The sequence below is a fragment of the Rhea americana genome, unplaced genomic scaffold (assembly GCF_003343005.1).
Source record: "Rhea americana isolate MKP2758 unplaced genomic scaffold, rheAme1 scaffold_351, whole genome shotgun sequence".
NCBI lineage: Eukaryota > Metazoa > Chordata > Aves > Rheiformes > Rheidae > Rhea > Rhea americana.
Window position 1 is genome coordinate 85,054 of NW_028186481.1, and position 21,014 is coordinate 106,067.

The window sequence follows — 21,014 nt, forward strand, 5'->3', positions numbered from 1 at the left end:
TTCGCTGGCCCGGTCCCTGAAGCAGCTGGCCTGCGGCGAGGCCAAACACGGCGGGGGCTACAGCAAGGGCAAGGCGGAAGCTCCCGGGCACGGTGAGCGTCTGCGCTGGCCCGCGGCAAGCCGCACGCGCGGCCGGAGCCGCCGGAGCCGCAGCGGCAGCCCCCGCCGAGCCAGGCTGAGCCGCCGAYGGCGGAAAGCCGGGGATTTGCTTGGACGGGTCCCAGCTAACTCGGTAGTAACCTATGCTCTCACAAGCGGCTTTTGCCCGGGACCTTCCCACGGCGAAGTAGCCCCAGGGCCGTGCAGCACATCAGCTAAAAGCTAAAAAATCCCTAAAGCTAAAACCATGGGGACTCCCGGCAGGACAGAGCTGCCCCGTGCTGCCCCCCCGCCTCTGCCCCAGGAAAGCAGTGCCAGGCCGAGAAGTGTTTCTGCGTTTATTTTTTATTAACCATTTATTGTTTGTAATTGTTTTACTCTCACATTACAATCGCGTTTTATTTTTTTAATATCTTTTTTAAATTTTTGTAAAATAAATAGAGATAAGTGAACTTTTAGGTAGGATGCTCTCCAGATCCTTAGTTAAACTCCATGATTGAACCTCTGCATCAGACCTGTGAAAACACAGCCCCCGCTCCCACCCGCTCCGATGAAAGCTGGACAGGCCAAGTTCGCTAAAAACCCCCTCTCCTGGCGGGCCGGGCGGCCCCCTCCCGCGCTGCACCTCTGCATTTTGCCARGTATTTCTTGTTCCTTAAACAAAGACACTGATAGAAGTTAAAAATCTCTCGTCTGTCCTTAAGCCGAGCACCCGAGCTCGGTCCCGCCGCTCGCCGGGCAGGCCGGCGCCAGCCTCCGCGCCGGCGCGGGGCCGGGAGGGCGTCCGAGCCTGCGCGCCGCCGGCGCTGGAGCAGCTCGGAGGGGAAGGGAGAGGCAGAGCTCCATTAGACCATAATTAACTTTTGGTAGCCCCAAAGTGGACTTCTAGGTAGTTTTTCCTAAGTTCAAAGCCTTTGATTCGTCATCCTGTGAAGCGGCCTGCTGCCACCTCCGGAGAGGGGAGGCGATGGTGCCCGCGGGGGAGGCCACGGCGCCYGGCCTTTGGCATCTGCTTCATCTCCGTAGTTCAAGGAACCTCGCCCAAAGGAGAGTCCAGATGTGCATACGGGATTTTGTATTCTGCTGCCCTGTGGCAAGCCTGGAATAGCCACCCGGCCGCTTCCGAGGCTACTGCACGGGCACCTGCCTGAACGCCCAGGAAAATAAAATTATCTGGTGTGTAATGAGCAGTGACAAGGTCAGACGCATGCCAGTGGGTGCCATGGCAGAGGTGAAGTTGCCATCCATGCAGTCAGAGGAAACTTCTCCCCCTTCCTCTTTCATACATCCATCGCAGTCGGCCTCATCCCTGGCAGGGTTGGCCAGGAGCCTCTGTCAGCCTGCAAACCCACCAGCACCAGCCTGAAGGAAAACTGGGGACTTTAGACTTAGCAGGTCCACCTTTGTCATTGCAATGATTTCATGACAAGTTCTGCTTGTCCTGGCTAGCTAAATCAGACCTGGGCAGCGCTTCACCGAAGAAAACCGTGCTTTGGCTTTGCCTACCCCTCCCCTACATCGGTCTCCAGGTGCATTACAGATTTCAAGGGACAGAAACTTTCATTACACAAGTTTGGAAGGTGAGGAAGATGGAGCTGGGTTTCCTTTAGACAGCCAGGACAAAGTGGTTTCGCTCTAAGCAGGATGGCCTGCCAACTGCCCCCTGTTCAGTGATCTTCTGTGCTCAGACCACGTGTGGTTTCATGCGCAGTTCTGTGGGGACACACAGACAAGCCACGACCACGTACACATATGTGGACACATGATGTTTGTAGCTGCATACATACAGCTGTAAGTGTGCAAATACTCATGTCCATCACCTAGCTGATCCTTAGTACATCAGGGTGAGATGAACRCCTGGGCTTTGAGCCTGGAGCTTCCTCTGCTGGTGTGTAGAGCTTCCAAGCTGTCACAYGTGTTTGTGGAAATCGCTGTGGGCGAGAGGACAGTGACTGCTGAAGTAACAGTGACTGCGATACCCCAAGTCCTCCACCCCCCTCACCCGCACCATGCTCTTGGGTGGAAAGTGGTTATGTTAGTGACTTGCTCCAGGCTTGCTGGGACGTTGGAGATGTCCATGTTCTTCTGCCCCTCTTTTCCTGGTATGTGCAACTTTGTGGCATGSTGGCACCGTGCCCTGCTCCTGTCATCTCCTCAAGCCCCTTTCCTCAGGATCCCTGCTTCCCCTTGCCACCACGTCTCCCAGCTGATTCTTTGGGCTCTGCTTCCACTGGAGAGGAAACTGCAGGGAGGACAAGGTTCATGTAGAGCAGATGCCTTCCTATCTCCTCCTCCCACACTCAGGGAGCGCAGGAGCACATGTATGATCCTGCAGATGGGCAGCTTGGTCTTGCTGCCCTGTCGGAGGGATTACTGTTTGGCACAGGCTAGGTAGCAGCTGGAGGGGTCCCATGGTCTGGTCAAACGCACAGAGCTGTAGGTGAGTCCGGACTTCACTCCTTAAAGCAACCTACGCTCCAGAAAAACAAAAACAAAGACTAAAACAAAAAGCCCTTTTCAAGGGTATTGCCTCATCCAGTCCTTCCAAGCTCAGGAGCCGTGTTTCTAACAGAGAAGCCAACCATTGGAAACAAAAATAAAATATTCCTTTTCTGTAGCTTTTAGAGGATACAGCTGAAAAAAAAAGAGATTGTCTCTCTTCCCCTTGTCAAATCATCAGTAGCTAAGTCAGAAAAAAAAATATGTTCAAGTTACGGGTTGCAGCAGCAGCCAACACTAAACATTCAAGTCGATAATTTCACTATGTACATTATAGGTGAGACACGGCCCTGTCCGCTGGGACTCCCTTTCTCCAGTGACGCTGCCCTGAGCCGTTATCTGATCCGCTTCTCCACTGAGTACACTGAGATGTAGTAGTCATTGCTTCCGACTGCCAGATGAGGCTGTGGAAAGAGAGCAAAACAGGGATAAACGCTCAGGTGTTATGCAGTAATGAGAGGCACATCAGCGAGGAAATGGTAATGGTCGACATTTCCAGCACTAGCACCCAGATGCTAGAAAGCTCTTAAGTGCCTCTGCCAATGCAGCTCTGACGACATTTCTGCCAGCACCTACATTGTGTCAGCAGGTCATATGCCCCTATTTCAGCCAGAGGGAAAAATTACGGTGACTATTAGTTGCCAAACTCTAACATAATTTTTCTAAATGACTGCAAATTTGCTAGTTATGAACAGTGTCCTGGAATGAAAATTAGCATACCCACTATCGAGAGGGCCAGGAACAAGTCTCAYCACAGAGCTCTGGGCTAGACAGGTTTTTGTTTGTTTGCATATTTAAAAAGCAAAATGATTCAAGTGATCAGCCACTTCTTTATCTATCACACTGCAGAATAGCAAAATCGTTGTTTGGTTTTCTGCAAAGTGACCTTTCAAAACCAATGAGGAGATATGCTCTTCTTTAACCCTGTTACCTTCAGGATATAAAGTGCATATAACCCAGCCACAAAATCACCTTTCYCTTTCTCAGTCCAGCCAATACCAAACCACAGCATAGCATATTTCATTCCTCCTCTYCTCCAGGTCCTTTATCGTTCCCATTGCTCTTTTGCATTACATATATTTGAGTTCTGATGTGCAGGTTTCTAACACAACCGCCTGTTTACATGCCTTCTTTAGCCTCCTCCCGTTTTTCCTATCCATTCACATTGCTTTTTCAGTCTGTCTCCTTCACTTATTCTCATCTCTGAATGAGCAGAAGTCCATAATGCAGATGGGCACTTGCATCCTAACTTAGTGACCAGATCTCCTCTCTGACCACTACAGCAGAGCCAGCTCAGCTGTGACATATTTAGAAACTTTCTTTTTTACTCTGATTCACTCTATTTTTTTTTAGCTTATGTCTTTAATTCTTGCAGAATTCTATTTTTTTGTACATGCAGTTTTTCTACTGCACAGCATTAGGTCTTCCAATAGCATTACATAAGAGACAGTGTAAAAGCAGCCTCAGAGACACAACGGTGACCCTACTGTCTGTAAGCACACAAAAAGTCTGCAGGCTGGAACTGGGAGATTACACCTCTCCCATCAGCTCCAGTCGAATTCACCTCAGAGAATTTCTGTGGCAGGAACTATGGAGCTAAGCGAAGGTGCAGCCCCAAAGTGATGGAAGGAAACGGGAACGGTATGTGAAGTCTACCCTAAGTGAAAAGGGCTCAGAAGCTGGGGGTTCTGTGCTGGTCTTASGAGCATATCATAAAACAGCAGCACTGGTTGCACCTCCAGTGTTGCCCTGTCTGAAATAGCCTGAAGTACAAGCAGTGAAGGACCCAAGCTACACAGTCAGGCTCAAAGGACCCTCAGATAACTGGGACAGGGCAGCACCCCTTTGTGCTAGAGAAGCCTCTGCACCTTCTCCTCTTCCAACACTGACGTTCATCCAGAAATGCAAATTCCAAATTCCAGAAAGAGAGAATACAGACCCAGTGAGGATGGAAAGCCAGGCAGCTGATGGCTCCAACTCTTTGTCCCATAAAACCATCGTAGTATTTGATATTGTTGATCAGCTCACCATTTCCATTGTAGATTGCAGTGAACTGGTTCATTGAGCCACTGAAAATGAATAAAGAGAACCTGGTGTCACTGAGAATGGYCTGGTAACACATATTGTTGCTTGCAGCCCCCTTCTTAGTTGTGGAGGCCTCAGCTGCTTAACAGACTAATGAGCACTGAGTTCTTATAAGGGGGGAGATTGACTTTAACTGTAACATGGCAACCTCAATGYGGAGAGATTCACAGAATGACTTGAACCACAGTTACCTGTTACATGGTAGGATTGAGAMAGAAAATACAAACAGCTGATGTACGCACTCACTGAAAGTGGATTCCCCAACAACTGTGAAGATACATGGCTGTGGAGCAGGTGCTGAGCCCTGCTTAGAGCCCAAATGCACATACTGTCTTTGAACAGGAATCTGTTGTAAGGAGTGAAAGACCATACGCCTTTACTCCAAGTCACTCATGCAGAGGTTTCAGTAATGCATGCGAAGCATAAAACACCTCAGCTGCAAACATGGGAATGAAGCTGCACTGTTCATGGTGAGAATAAACAGAACAAAACAAAACAAAATCCCATGAATGGTGATTGCAGAGACAAATTTGTCCTCTGTCTACTCAAGAGATGCAAGAGGTGAAACTAGAACTTACCACGCAAAGAGGTTGGCTTGTGGGTGAATGTCAAGAGCCGTCAGCCCTTTGACTATCTGAAGGACCTTCATAGACTCTGGCATCCTGGGGTCAAAGAACCGCACATCTCCATTTACACTGCCAACACATGAATTTCACAATGTCAAGCCRTCCCAGATCAGATCCTACAGCTCAGGAGAGTAAGCCATCTGGGATCTGACCATCTTGATCAGAAAATTAGGATAAAGAAGAAGGCAGCCATGCCCTCTCTGTTAGGGTGACTGAATTCCTACTGACGTCACTTACATTCAGTACCATCCACAAAGCATTAAGTGCTGCACAAACAGCCTTGCCTCTGCTCTCAGGAGCGATCCATTATTACTTTTATCACTTACAGCCCATCACTGACTATGAGTGCCTTTACTGCTATGTCATTCTCAATACACTAAGCTACATGTCAAACCCAAATTCTTTCTCCTTTTCACARCAGAAAATTGTATTAGAACGGTCTAACCAGATGGGCTCTGCTAGTACCATCCATTATGCCAACTGTCTGGACACAGAYGCACAAGTCTGTGCTGCCCAAAGTACTCTGTGGACCCGGCATAACAAACAGCGCTTCATGCTCGGGCTCTGTGTCGATCCTACTAATGACTTTACTTATCAGGAAACAGAAAGTGGGGAAAGCAATAGTGGCAGTGGAAAGATACTGTGCTTAGTAGATCAAGCACCTTTCAAATACAAATGGTTTCTTGTTGTTAAATGATCTCTGAAATACACCAGTAGAATCCAGCCTATTAGAAATGAAGAGGAGGCATCTTGTTCTATGTCCCTGGAACAGACGACTGAAGTTTTTGCTATGTACATCTGCTCTTCTGTGCTTCTCAGAAGACTCTTGTTGACCGGTGTAGGAAAAGACAAACAGAAAGGTCTCTTATGGAAGCTAAATTCAAAATCAATTAATCTGAWCTTATTCTACTCATACAGAAATAAGGCCTTTGGGACAACAAACTTAGAGTATTTTTTTCAAGTCGCTGATGGCCGTGTGTGACTGTGAATCACTCTACAGAATTAAGATCGAAGCATTAAGATGCCTATATCCTTCAGTCTTTTACTTCTGGAATTTCTAATAGTGATCAGAAGCTATTATACAGGATTATTTATATTATTATTAAAYGCTGTAATTCCTGCTGTCACATAATTAAATTCAAGAATTAAATTCATTCTAGTCTAAAGACTAGATGGAAGTATTTTTTGAGAAAGATCAAATGCACAGTAAATTCATTTCAACTTTTGAATCTTACTAAGACTCGAAAATGGTTCTGAACGTACTGGAAGACCAGGTAAGAGCTGGAAGCACAGTTCTGCAGTTTTAGGAGCACATACGAGAACATGGGCTTAACAAAGTACATCCCAGCAGAACAGCAACTGGTGCTTCAGCTAATAATTAAAACAAGTCAACAGCAGCTAAGCTACTAAACCGGGATATTCCAAAGACGTTTAAGGACCTTTTCTAGCAACACTATACAACTGGAAGCAGACCTGCTGATTAACTGGATGCAGTTTTCAAAAGAGAACAGGGAAAAGCCCTGCTTTGACATCCCACTTAGCTGCATGCTATCACTGTGCACTTTTCCAACACCCAGGAAAAAGTCTAAGATACGTCTGCCAGGTCCATGTTATCSCATTACTCCACTTTAGGATGTTGGAAGAAGAGCCCCTGGTGAACTGCTGGTGAGCAGGAAAACCCAATGGTCGCACTAGTACATAGATCAAAACAGCTGAACAAAATATCAAGTGATGGAGCAGTGCCAGTCGGTGGAGAGCTGCAGAACTGGGGCTGGCGTTGCCAATCTCGTCTTATAAACGCCTCTCTGCTCCCAATAAAAACTTTCTCTGTGATTTCTCTGTTCCATAAACAGCACAACGCCTTGTTGTTTTCCAGGACATTGTTACACCAGAAACAGCTCTATCCTAACGTTCGTTTTTCTTGGATACTGCTGTCAAGGGAAYGGGGGAAAATTGAGAGCAGGGTGGCTTGTCTTACGCACCCCCTCCMCATAGGATGAGACCAGAGTGGTCTTCTGAACTGCAACATTTTCTCGTACTTTTTCAATCCTGAGCAAAAGCACCATTTGCTGAGAAGGGCACTGAGGAAATGAAAAAACGAGCCTTAAGAGAAGGCCTGGCCCAGCACACAGGCCTGACCCCTGGGAGGGCTGAAGGAGATTACAGGCAGGAAGATTAAAAACTGTAATATGTGAGCCTGACAAATCTGGCAGCTGCATCACTTAAGCCCCTTTCTGAAAATCTTGATATTTTTTTGCTGCCCACCCCCCACTTTGGGAATGTTCTACATTCCAGAATATTAAGTTTTGTTTTCATTTTATAATCAAGAAAAAGAGCCTCTTTGTGTGCAAACAGTGGCTTTGTGACAATAAATTATATTCTGCCATTCTTTAATGGCTAAATAAATATATGCCGCTCTCCGCTCAGTATTTACCAGGCAGCAGAAATGGATTTATGTGTACAAAATTGCTAGACGGTGAAGTAATCCCACACAGCAATATGCCCAACAGATGCAACATAAAGCTCCCTCCTGCTCGCGCTCCATCTCCCGCGACCCCGCAGCGCTGCTGGCAGCCAGGAAGGACACCCACAAGAGGCAGCGTGTCTAGCTTAGCTTTACGGCTCGCTCGATTCCTCCCTCGCGCACCTCGTGATAGTAATTTCAGCACAGATATCTTCTTGTTTACTCTGAAACCTCCCTAACGGGCTTCCAGGGAAAGCTTCGCTTTGCATTTTACCTTCTCTCCACGAAGGCTGGAGCGGGAGTTAACTACCGAGGCAAACGTCCAGACAAAGCGCTTTACCCAGCGGCAGGTTTTAAACAGAAAGGCAAACGGTGTTTAAAAGAAAACAGCTCAAGCAGTAAATGCCCTTTTTACCTGACGCTCATGATGTTGCCCTCGGGGTGTTTCTGCAGGTAGGCTTTCACCACCCAGGCTGCGTGCTCGCGGTAGGTCATGACGCGGCTGCGGAGCAAGCAGAGAGCAGAGGTGTTTCGAAGGCGAGGAGGAGGAAGGGCGAGGACAACCCCCGCGCGCCTCGGCGAACGGCGGCTGCGAAGCCCACGGCTTTGGCCTCTTCTCCACGGTATAAGGAGAAGGGGAGGCTCTGCCTGCCCCTGCAGACTCTGTCACCGAGTTCGGGGGCAGGACACGGTCTCCCCCAAAGCGGGGATGCCGGGGGTCTGGCAGGCCCCGAACAAGGCTCGGAGGCGGCGGCGCCTTAGGGAGCGACATCCGGATCGCAGCACCGCGAAGGCCACGAAAGCACCCACTGAAACGGTRACGTTTTATCCAGTGAGACACTTCGGTCACTGGAGCCAAGCTCAAAATTACTAAGTTCCCCGCGGGCTTTGGGCCTTTAAACCAAGCAGAGTTCAAGGGAGGCTGGAGCCGCGGGCAGGCAGGGGCTGGGGCGGCTCCGCCGTTACCATTCGCTCAGAGCCATCCTCCGGTCGAAGACGCGGATGGAGCCGTCGCCCAGGCCRGCCACGATGAGCGATCGATGCGAGTCGCACGAGAGGCTGGTCACGCAGCTGTCCGCGCCCGTGGGGATATCCTGGGGGCAAAGCACACGCGGCGAAGGGTCAGACGGCGGCACGTCCCGCGCCTGCGGCCCAAGACACGGGGCACCGAGTCGACGAGAACATCTCTAGCAGAGACGTGACGCCTTCTGCCAGGCTTGGAAACGAGGCYGGGGGGATCCTGGGGACCGCGGTCATCGCAGGCACCGCGTGCTAGCGCCGCRGTTCCCAAAGTTTATCCCAAACTCCTAGACCCAGAGGTGGAATTCCAGCAAAACGAGTGCTGTTAAAGATCAGCTATTGCAAATCACTCAGCTTTATAAACCAAAATCAAAGTGAGGTCTATTTTAGGAAGGAGGAGTTAGTATCATTCTCTAGTAAAAAACACTTAATTAGTTAAAATAAATGGCCAGACAAATTGTTTCTCCATGGATCATCTTTGATGAGAGCAAGTKGCAAATGCTACTGGAATGGCATAATGAACATGGAGCTACYGGAGAGAGTCCAGCGTAGGGCTACGAAGATGAGGAACGGCTGCGAGAGCTGGGCCTCCTCCGCCTGGGGAAGAGAAGGCTGAGGGGGGATCTGATCAGTGTGTACAAGTACCTGAAGGGAGGGTGTCAAGGGGACGGGGMCAAACTCTTCAGTTGTCCCATGTGACAGGACAAGAGGCAATGGGCAGAAAYTGAAGCACAGGAAGTTCCACCTGAACGTGAGGGGGAATTTCTTCCCTGTGAGAGTGATGGAGCMCTGGACCAGGTTGCSCAGAGAGGTTGTGGAGTCTCCTTCTCTGGAGATATTCAAGGCCCRCCTGGATGCGACSCTGTCTAAYRTGCTCTAGGTGACCCYGCTGAGCAGGGAGGTTGGACTGGATGATCTCCACAGGTCCCTTCCAACCTTACTGATTCTATGATTCTATGAACAGTAAATATTTGGAAGATACAAGCCATATAAAAAGCAACAGTCATCATGGTGCATATAAACACATGTATAGAACCAAACACAGAGTATGCGACGAGCAACGCACTCCATGCAAAGTTCTGCTGGAGGGATAGGACTGCAAGGTATTAGCTCTTTTYGTGCATCAAATGAACACCCAGAAAAGTTCTGGGGAGTTATTTAAATGCCTCTCATAAAAGAAGATTAAAAAAAAAAGAAACAGAAGTAGAATGCAAAACAGATCAAATAATAGTATTGTTTGGAAAAATATTTCTACTCAGTAAAACCAGGTCTAATTGGCACAATAGCAGACAATCTGGCAGTGGAGAATCCCTAGCAGTAACACATATATTAGAAGAATAGCTTTTCATTTCACAATATTGTGCGGGACAAAAACCATATTTGCCCCCTGGAAACAATAAAATGATTTTTTCCCCTTTAATGATAATTGCAGCTGTCCCAAGTAACSAGCTTTCTTCCCGTTTCACATTCTAGCACTCAGCTCTCTTCCTGCCTTCAGCAGGATCACCGCTAGATCTCCGCTTTGGCACAAACGGGCCACGTGAACAGAGCACTGGGCCCATCTCCTGCAGCCTTGGCGCCTGCCGCAAGGTCTATGTGCAAGGAGGGAGACTCAGACCGCCAGGCCCGGGCAGAGGGCTGGCAGCAGCCCGGAGGCTCGAGTGTCTGTGACCTCCCTTTTCTGCACGGACAGCGCAGGAAGCCATGTCCGGCAGCCCTGGGCTGCTGGCAGCTGTGAAACAGTTCTGGTGCTCTTGGACAACGTCGTGATAAACATGCCACCAACACAGAGAGCTGCCTGACTGTCACGCAGTGCCACAAAGCCACCTATGTAATATCAAGTAATATGAAGCGAGCCAGCGCTGTGCCACCCATCAAACCCTGCTTTAGGACTCTGTGGCAAGGAAAATATCTCATTAGCAGCTAGACACTGCATACATTAAAAAAAAAGACATGGAAAAAGACAACTGGAGCTTTCAAGGACCGTCACGCTGAGAATATATCTTGCATTCTTACTTGAATACTGCAACATTTCTCCTCTTTTACTTGTTGTAAGCAAAGGAATTGCTTGAAATAATGTCTACGACTGTTATGAAGAGAAACAGTCCCAGTTAAAATGGGAAAGAACTAAGCATTTTCAAAATAGGGTAACAATCAAAGAAGCACTTTAGAACTGCATTAGCTAATTTCACACTCCCATCCTATTTTTGCTTCTGTGCATGTTCACCTTTCTTAGCTGCTATTCACAGCCTTAGCTGAGTGAAGTAGCTGTTGGCTAGAGGCACCTAACTCCAGGGGCTGTGTTTGGATAGTTATTCTAACTGCCTAAAACCAGATCCAGTCTTTGAAGCAGGAACAATCAGCTGAAGTGAAAATGAAGTACTTGCTKCTTCTGCTAGAACCAAAGTGCTCCCAGAGATGTGTTTTCTGTAGTTCAAAGAGTGGGGAGGCACCTTTTTTAGCTTGGATTACATAGCTTCCCTGCTCTTTGTACTGAATTTCAGCTTTCCAGTGTTACTGAGTCAGGAAGTTTTAATCACTTGAATTTCAACAAAACCGGTCTTTGCAATTAAAAAAGAAACAGCATGTTTTTAGATAATTTCAGTACAATCATTAATCATCATCATTGAGAAGATTTTCAMCTTCTGAATTTTGATGCTCCTAATTTACATAAAAAAATAGGTGAAAGTAATTAAGATCAACTTAGGCTTAATTATGCTACACTACAGGGTCAAAGTATCATAATTAATGTTCATCCAGGGTAGTTAATTTCTAGAAGCTTTGAAGACTTTCTTTTTTCTCCAGCATGGTGACTTCATTCTCATAGACTTGTCACTTCTCCTTACAATTCCTAAAAGCATTTAATTTGACTACAATCAGCATGCACGATTGCACACTCTTCCCCTTTTCACTGCATGGGGAAATAAGACTTTTGTACCACCTCGCTTTAAAGCTGAGATGCACTCAGTTCTGGAACAGCAGCGAGCTGCAGAGTGCTGCTAGCAGCTCCCCAGCTGGAAGCAGAGACCTTGACGGAGCCCTCAGCAGCCTCGGGGACATTGTCGGTGCTTTGGTGCCCACACAACACTGGGCAAACTGCTGCTCTGAGTCACACTGGCCTCCACTGGCAGTAACCCCACTGCCTTCACTTGGCCAGCGCGTGGTTGGGGAACGCCTCACGTCTCCATCCTCCTAAGCATTGAGGCCTCAGGTCAGGAAAGGAACTAAACAGATGTGTGAGCACTTTTGGTGTGAACCATGCTCTCCTGAAGATGGGAGAGATGAGGATAACACTGTTCCATAATTAGCTCTGTTTGCTTCCCAGAGAGCTAGAGAGATGGCAGCAGTAAGTCTGACTGTGCTCTACCACCTACCCAACTCACCATTTAATTTTCTCTAGATTTTTTTATACTGTTTCAATGTTAAAACAAAAAAAATTATCAGTGGCCTCTTGCCTGTTCCTGGACTGCACAAACCTCACCTCTTCCAAGCACTATCATGTACCATTCAGAATGCCAGCAGCGACTTCCAGGAAAGATCTGAAGCACTTACTAAATATTTGTGTATTTTGATTTATCTTGTAACATGATTCTGAAAATGGAAAGGAGGAGATCCAGAAGCAGGTATCCRTCAGCTCTTCACAGACACATTCTCCTTTAGCTGTGCATGGAATAACTCACTGAGTGAGATATGGGCTGGGAGTTTGCCAGGAGACCAGTACGTTCAGCCACAGGGAAAGGTAAATGGCACAAATACATGTGTTACCTGTACTTTCATTTCCCGATCTGTGTCCCAGATCCGGATTATCCTCACATCTCCRGATGTCATAAGGAGCCCCGTTTCTTGCTCCCAGTCGACTACCATTCCTGCTCCTAAGATAAAACACAGGCAGGACACGCAGATTATTTTCCCCATCTGCACAGGCAGAGCAGGACTGAGCAGAACACCAGGTTTTGTGATCTTAAGCTACAGATAACACTTTAGCGTCATTAGAGAAAATTTAAAATTACATACACATACATCCATACGTCCTCCAAATGGGATCAAATCAGTTGGTCCTGGATTTGAGTCCAAGATATGTCTTCTACTTCTTGGGTAGCTTGAATGCTTAGACAAGGCTAGGGCCACCTAGTCTAGGGAAACTACYGGGGATTTCCACAGGAGTCCTAGTAAATTATCCACCATCTTCTGAGAACATCAGACTAAATGATGACTGAAGCAGACTGAACTGGTGASCCTGCATGCAGCATGACCTGAGAACCTCCACATTACTCTGATTTCTTATTCTAACAGAAATATGTGRGTAAGAGGAAATGTTTCTAAACAAGGAATAGCGAAGTCATTGCCACAAGGTCCTGAATTAAATAGCCTGGTAGGAGTAAAAAACCATTTGCTACATGAACAGATAAGGAAGAGACCAATCTGCAATTACACTAGCTAAAATACATTTACAAGAGCTCTAGATCCTCATCCTGGAGGACATAAGCTGATTGCTAGTTGAAGTCTACAAGAAAGTCCCATCCATGCTGTAAGAGAATTACAAGGGATTTWCTATCCCTGAAACACCTGACATGGGCACCTGCTTACAGACAGGTTGGTTGAGTGTATAAACTAATGAGCTTTCTTGGTATGGCAATTTCTAGAGAAAAAAAATAAATRTATTTCACTTCTCTTCCCAGTGTGTGGATTAAATGTCCAAAAGCCATTGAGTGMGCTGACTTTTCTAAGTACAGAGCACATGAGAACCAGAACAAAACAGATATTTTGGACTTAGCAAATAGCTGGCAATGAAACCCCTAATTGGCGGGGGTAATCTCCAAGGAATAATTCTTGCATTTTTAATTAGAACGGACTTCTTTGCATCACCTATGCACTGCCTGCACAGCACCTAACTGCCTTAGTCTGAGCACAGAGCTGTACACCAATTATTTTTTGCTTTTACACTGGAAAAGCTGATTGATTTCAAATCTGCAGATTTTCCAGGGAGATTTTTATTCAWATATTTAACAAAAACAACCCAGAAGCTCTACACAGGGAACCTGAAAAGAACTTCGGTTTTTGCCTGTTTGTTTTTGTTTTCTTGCATAGGGTTGTCCCCTTGGCACAGACAGAAGCAGTCGCTTCTTTCCTTTCAGAAGCAGTGTTTCACTGTCTCTTCCATGCCAAATTGTAACTCCGGTGCAATTTGGAAAGTATTTTATAACCAYACAGAACTTGGCATTGGAAAGAACTCTGCAGTGCAACGAGGACTGCAGGCTCCCTGCTCGGAGCCATTCACCAGGGCCCTCGCTGGCCTCCTGTGTTTCCACTCCACAAACTCTCCCAGCAGACATGCACAAGCTTGTCCAAAAGYGGGATAAATGTGGATTTGGCTCAATTTACTCCTAAAGAATTAGCCCCAGCAGAAAATTTAAATACCCTACCACACRCTTTTTTTTGTTACTAACAGGAGTACTTTTTGCCAGACCAAACATCTTTGCCTCTGCTGCTAGGGCAGGAACGAAACAAGCAGCGGCACCATGCAAGTCCCACATTAGCTTCAAGGATGATGAGATGACCTTGCTTTACACAGATCCAGGCAAACTGTTTCACCTGCCTCCCCCTCCTAAGCATTGCATCCAAGCCTTTTCCTGATCCGGCTGCATGCCATTGAAAAGATTACTGACATTTATTGACAGTCTTTCATCTTCCTGCAGGAAATTCAGGACTCTCAGCCAAGCTCAGAGCTTGTATCTTTATCAAGTCAAATTGATTGTTACTTCAGCTTGCCTGGCAGCTCGGAGGGCTGCTGGAGATCTGAGGCAAGCAAGGAGGCAGTGATTTAGATGATAAACATTACCAAAGTGTTTTCATTTGTCATCTTGTTTATGGCTCATGTGACAAGATAAAACTGGCAGGCTGAGATAGATATCGCCATTACCATCACTGATGGAGTTAAATAGGCAATGTGCTCTTAGGCAGTTTTAAAGCTCCCAATTTTTGCAGTTATATTCCCCAGTTTGAAGACCATCATTTTCTCCAGTTTGATCAGTAGCAACAATCCCCAACCRGGGGAGTCCAGATCTGAGGAGGAGGACAAAGAGATGGTGAATTCAGAGTTATGACTGGCATTTTTGGTGCCACTAGTGTCTAGGCTGGTTTTGGTGTATCTATGGAGAATACTCAGAAATGAAATCTAGAGGGCTGGGAAAATTTTATGGAGCGAAGAAGTCCCAGAAAGGTTTTACCTTACATAAAATGGTGTAGAGAGCTCTCATGAGAAACTACCAGAAAGAACAAGGCTTCAGCCCTAAAATAGGAACCAWCAGAGGCCCCACGGTTAGAGAGAAAGAGGGGAAAAGATTCATCCATGGAGGAAGAAAACAGACTATCTCACATGGGAGATTTCTTGCTCTTCAGTGGCTTAAGACTCAATATTGTAGTGTCCTAGTGTAGGGTACAGCTCCTGGTCCTACAAAAAGACAATTCATCTTCTGCCTTTCTTATAAAAATTCAGTAGTCTGTATAACTGATACCTCTGCTTGCTGAAGGGGCAAGTGCAGCATTTTGATCATTATGTAAGCAGAGATTTTTCTCTTGCCCTTGTCAGTCTCCCTATTCTCTCAAGAAAACATGAAATGCCATTTTTGCTTCTTTTGATCCACAGTGCTTARGAGTGGACTAATCTGCATCTGAATATGGGATGCACATATTGCCCCAAACAACCCGGGCATGAGAAATAAGAGAATACATCCATAAAATTAAGAATGAGGGAGAATTCCTGGCACCCTCCTTGCTGGAAACACCTGCAGCCCAAGAACCATTCTAGGTCTTGTCTGCAGAGGTCGCGCATGTGCTGAACACCAGCCGCTCCTGCGGGGGAATCCCGGCTCCCGGCCGCCGCGGTCGCCTGCTGCCGCTGGCAAGAGGTTTCAAGGATGCCCCTTTCAAGGAAACAGGATAAGGAAGCGGGAAAAGGAAAGCCTAGTTTGCAACTGGAAATGCTAAACTAGAATTTAAATCTGTGCTGAAAAAGAACAAAAGCCTTCGCGTATACATTTAAGTTATCCACCAGCACATAACAGGGCGGGCTTCTCTTGACTGTGAAGTGTTGAATTCAGCGATGAGTCTCACAGTATGCAATGAAACAGAAATAGCTGAACTATTTCTATGTACTAGAGCCTTAAGGGCAAACATGTCTTCATGGTGAAAATGATAAAATATTGGCTCATGTTTATATGTTAAATTCCCACTATTTTAGGATGAGAAGCAAATGTGGGACTTAATACTAACTACCATTTCCTTTTTAATTAACAGAGGTCCTTCTCCAGGATGTTACAACTGAGAGTGTAGTTCACCTACTGTGTCTTGGCTTGCAGGTTTGGCATGTAAGATGCTGCTCGGCCTTATCCTGGCAAAGGGCAACATATTCTGCAAACACACGCAGTCGCAGCTCCCCGGGTGAGCCCTGCAGCAAGATTCATGCCTTACCCACCACTCGATTTCCAAGCTCCTGCTTGCTTACAGTAATGGAGTAAACAGAGGGAATGCTATGACACAAACTCAACCACCTGAAAAAAGTGAGCATGGAAACCGTGGGACTCTCGGATGCCAATGAACTACAGGACCAGGCAYGCTAACAATACCGTTCCTTTAATGCACCATTAGTTAAGATTAATTTTCTCCTGTAAGGAATTCTTGGGGAACAAGTTAATCTTCCACAGCTCAGGAAAACAAAATTTTAAAGGCTTTTTCTCTTGAGCCTTTTAATACAGGTACTTGCAGTTCTATATGATGWGAGATGATATACAGGCAATGCATATCAACAGCCGTTCCTTAAGCTGTAACTTTCTACGACTGTTCCCTGCAGGATTCCTCCTGAAAATCAGGTATTTGTCTCGATGGGATAGTTCCTTGTACAAATTTCAATAAATAACATTGGTGCTGAAAGCAGCTGCATTTCGAGTGTCTGCACTTATTTTTATCATGAATGGAACACAGCCAACCTGTACTTGGCATTTCAATGAGATCAGAAATACCTACATGGACTACAGTATAAAAGCATCTCAGATTCTGACTAATGATTTTTTTAATCATGGGCCCTCCTGGCTAAGCAAAGRGGCACATCTCTGTTTTAATTTCCAGGAAGCAGTGGGAGGGTTGTATGATCTCACTCTTTATTAATTTCTACAACATACCTTCAAAAAGTGTCACTCGTTTCATGCCAAGGACTATGCACAGTAAGGGAAAAGAGTATCTGTGACTCTGAGAATCCAATTTAAAGAACCTAAAACCCTGGAGATGCAAATCCAATTATTTTATTTCAATTAAAAAATCTGATCATATCTAAGGTGGTTCTCCCTAATATGCATTCTTAAAGAAAAAGATACCAACTCTTGGAAGATGTGGAGAGATTCACTCTGCCCCCCTCTCTCTTTTGCTCTCTKGTATAAAATCCTTTAAATTTTATTTTGGAGACTTCCCTCTGCCAAGGCTCCTCTTTCTGAAGTTGCCTCACATTCAGCTCTGCAGCTCCCCAGGAAATTCCCCTACCTGCCAGTCGCCAGCTTTTATATCTTCAGAGTGCCCCAAGGCTGTCCTCTCCCCTCCGCATTGCTTACTTCTTGCCGAAAGAGTCGGTATTATTAGAAGCAGAGCAGAGCTTTCAGAGGGCAAGGTCCTGTTTTTTTGCAGATTCTGTATTTGACATCTTTCACTTTGTCGCAGAAACCCCAGGAGAGCAGGAAGGAAGCAGGGAACTGGCTAGTATGTGCTTACTTTTTCTTGCTTGGCACAAGTAGATACTTTCTGGAGGCAGCAGAGATTACGGATGTTTACACATCAGATCTAACAACCCCCCTGAGGCAGCGACGGATAGAGGTGGACACAGGTCAAATGAACATTAGCTTGYTACCACCCTCTCCTCCTGCCTCCCGCACTGTCGGTGCTGCCGAGAGGTGACAACACCGTGGAGAACTGAGATGCTGTGAGTGCTGGCTGGGAGCACAGGAGCAGCCCAGGCGACTCCCCACGGAAGCCAAGGCAATGAGAGCAGATTTTTGGTGCCTTAGTGACAAAATGAGTACATTTTATATGAATATAGCTGATGTAGTTTGCTGTCAAGCAAATGGTTAATTTTATACATGTTCTAAGAYTTCTTTGGTCAGGCAAGGAATCTTTTTGCTGCATTTGGCACTAGGTGAATGCCTAGTCAGAAGATGCTGGTGATTTTTTTCTATTGATTCACAGTTATTTGTGTGCTTGGGACAGAGTGCTGATYGCGTAGCACCAGCAGTATTGACCCTGCGTGGGAGTGGCTGGTATTTCCTTAAACTGCTCCGCAGCCCAGTTTGCTGAATAGGGAATTCCCCGCAGCTGAGTATTGCTAATTTTAGCATTTTGATTTGCCAGTGGATTTTTGAGTGAAATGCAGAGCCAGAAAGCTAGAAGTAACACAGCAGCTTTGCTCAGTGTTATCCCAGTGATTTGCCTCTGAACAGTAAGAGAGAGATGTGCAAAGGCCTCGAGTTAGAGAGCTCTGAATCACACACCACCACAATCAGCTTTGTTCTGTTAATCACTGCAGACATGCTCAGCTCTTATCAGTCAGCAAATGTTAATAATTGATGAATAGCCCAAAGGATTACGTCAGCGGTCGCATCCACGTACGTGCATACACGCAGAGACGCCCTGACACATTCACCATCTGCTTCCCCCAAGACCCTGCGAAGGGGGTCAGGCTCGGGAGCGATGCAGAGACCGTACAGCTCCCACTTCTACACAGGCAGGTTGGGGGGGTTTCATTTACCTTCTTTCCAAACGAAAGGGCAGAATTTGTAAAATTTATTATGCATACCCTTGCCAAAAGACTAAGTCCACTCTTCTAAGCCTCACAGGAAAGATTCATCAGCTGTTCCTTTTTCAAATGATCTTTATAGCAAAACTCTATTACAAATAAAACCCAACAAAATCCACATTAGCTTAACAGCTAATGGAACCTGTCATTCGAGCTATTTTGTCTAAGGATGCTTCGAAATCTTCCTRGAAAGAAGATTTGTGTGTCCCAGAAAACCACCCATACTTGCTCTCACTGCAAAAAGCTTGGAGAATATAACATGAATCTCCTGTCATGTCCCTCAGCGGTTGGCTGAGCTCATGTGGAGAGCTCAAGATACCCTCCCTACACTTCCTGCCACTGTTACAGATACAAGGCAAGGAATGGGGAGAGGCAGAAGAAGCAAAGCTTTCCAGGGACAAAAAGGACTCAGCAGTCATTCAAAAACATGCCAAAAAACCAACCAACCAACCAAATAGAAGWTGGACAAGGAGGTCCTTCCCACCCCGGCTGGTCATAGGTAACAGGAAAGAAAGCACTCACCTCCCTGTTTACTTCTGTCAAGATAGATTGAAACCCTTCGGGCCAGACCTGTGAGAAGACAGGGATTAAGGGGTTGATGCTAAGGGTAAGTTGGTCAGCCAGAGCAAAAATAAATCTTAAAAAAGGGTTAGAAAAAGCAACTCAAAGCAAAGGAAAAGGTCATAACAGAGAAGCAGCAGCAGCAAGAGCAGCACATGCCTCCGTCCAGAGAAAAGGCATTGGTTTATATGCTGAACCTTTTCCTAGGAAGCCATCGACAGTGGCACTTGTCATGTGTGAAGTGAATATGCTGGCTGGCTGACAGCAGCACAGATTTGACTGTTATATTTTTTCTTGAACCAGGAGAATATTCTTTGTACGACCTGCTCTAAAGTGCAATGTATTGGGCAGTGACAGATGGAAATCTAAATAACTTCTGGTATCTGCACACATCAAACCAAACGAGAGCATGAAGTTGCTGTCATTAAAGGCTTGGGCTCATGCAGCTAGTGCTGCTGGAAAGCTGCAACATTGGCTCTTCTGCCCCATATTTCAATAGATAGCTCATCAGCACTCAGGTGGTGCAAACAATTTACAGGTGCTCCATTTAAACAACTCTTAAATGAGAGGTTAGCCACCAAAACRGATTTGTTTCTAGCCACTGTAAACCCACAGGTAGTAAGAGAATACTGCAGCATGGCAGAAAATGGAGGAAAGGAGATACAGCTCTGGGAAACACTGGAGAATCTTGCACAAGCAACTCGAGGTGTTCAGCAAGAGATCCTGCCAATCTGTTAGGCCCTTCACCAGCCCTCCTTTAGAAGCACTGGTTGTCTTTGCTAACCTGGACAAAAGAAAACAAAGCAAACAGCACACAGAAGGAGCTGGGACAGGGAATTGGAGTAGACAGTACTTGGCAACTCTGAAGCAGCTAGTTATACTTCTGTACTTCTCCAAATTCCAGCATCATCATGCTTTAAAGAGCAAAAACACTCCAACTGGGGTGTAGTGGCTTATTTGTTTCACTCCATTACAAAGGGACAATGTAAAAATTGCAATTTTGTTCAGAAGCATGTGATGACCCCTTGTCTTCAGACAGCTAGAGAGATGCACGACTGCTTCTGCCAGGTAGGACAAGCTTTGCATGACTCTGAGCAGAGCTCCTGCACAGATACCATGCGATGGGTCGCTTTGCTGCTTGGCACCCAACTGCTGCGGGATCTCAAGCCATGCACAGAAGCAACAGCAACACCCTCTTTTTTATAGAAATTGCATGAATTCCAAAAAGCCTMATACTGTGATATTGCAACTTTAGAGTACTTCAGGATTATGGTCTTCCAATGCTGCTCGCTAAAAAATGTTTAGCTTTTGCTACATCCTTTTGCATAATTTACCGTGGCTGAGATGTGAGGCTACCAGCAGCATGAGTTTTGCCTTTTCTCAGACCCTTTTCTTCAGCTGGGGATTTCTGGTTCCTCATATGAAGAAAAAGTAACACTGTGTTACACTAGAGCACCTGGTACTGTTGCTTCTTTTAAAACCCTGGCTTTAATTGAAGAGATGTTCTTGGTGCAGCATGGGTTGATTGAGAACAGATCTAAAAAAGATCTGAACAAGATCAAAATGAATAGATCTTCTATTGAAAAAACAAAGGGCTCACATAGTGCGGCACTAAATTAAGACTTGTCTACCCTGAGTCTCAAAAGTCAACTAAGATGTATAGCTAACTGGGACCAAGCTGCTTCTGAGCAACAGAATCAGCACGTTTAACACATGAACCTGGCTTTTAGCTCATTTCTCTTTTCTTGGGCTGCACAAYGCAAGTCATGACACAGTTTAAAAGTTAAAGTTCTGCACCTCAGTCTGGCTTGGATCACCTTCCCAG

The 21,014-nt window shown here is 46.1% G+C and overlaps 1 protein-coding gene across 5 annotated transcripts in view; it reads right to left on the reverse strand.

Annotated features, from left to right (window-relative positions):
• Window positions 1-423: 423 nt before the first annotated feature.
• Window positions 424-21,014, reverse strand: part of RPTOR (regulatory associated protein of MTOR complex 1) — a 160,726-nt gene continuing 140,135 nt past the window's right edge. For 3 of the 5 annotated variants that reach the window (XM_085311914.1, XM_085311911.1, XM_085311909.1), the window contains 7 exons: window positions 19,151-19,198; window positions 12,559-12,665; window positions 8,740-8,867; window positions 8,189-8,275; window positions 5,262-5,378; window positions 4,538-4,667; window positions 424-3,002 (listed from right to left, as the gene is read on the reverse strand). In XM_085311914.1, coding sequence (XP_085168040.1) covers window positions 2,934-3,002; window positions 4,538-4,667; window positions 5,262-5,378; window positions 8,189-8,275; window positions 8,740-8,867; window positions 12,559-12,665; window positions 19,151-19,198 — 686 coding nt within the window. In that variant the 3' untranslated portion in view covers window positions 424-2,933. The remainder of the gene's footprint in view (window positions 3,003-4,537; window positions 4,668-5,261; window positions 5,379-8,188; window positions 8,276-8,739; window positions 8,868-12,558; window positions 12,666-19,150; window positions 19,199-21,014) is intronic. The other 2 variants (XM_085311913.1, XM_085311910.1) reach the window with 1 other exon arrangement.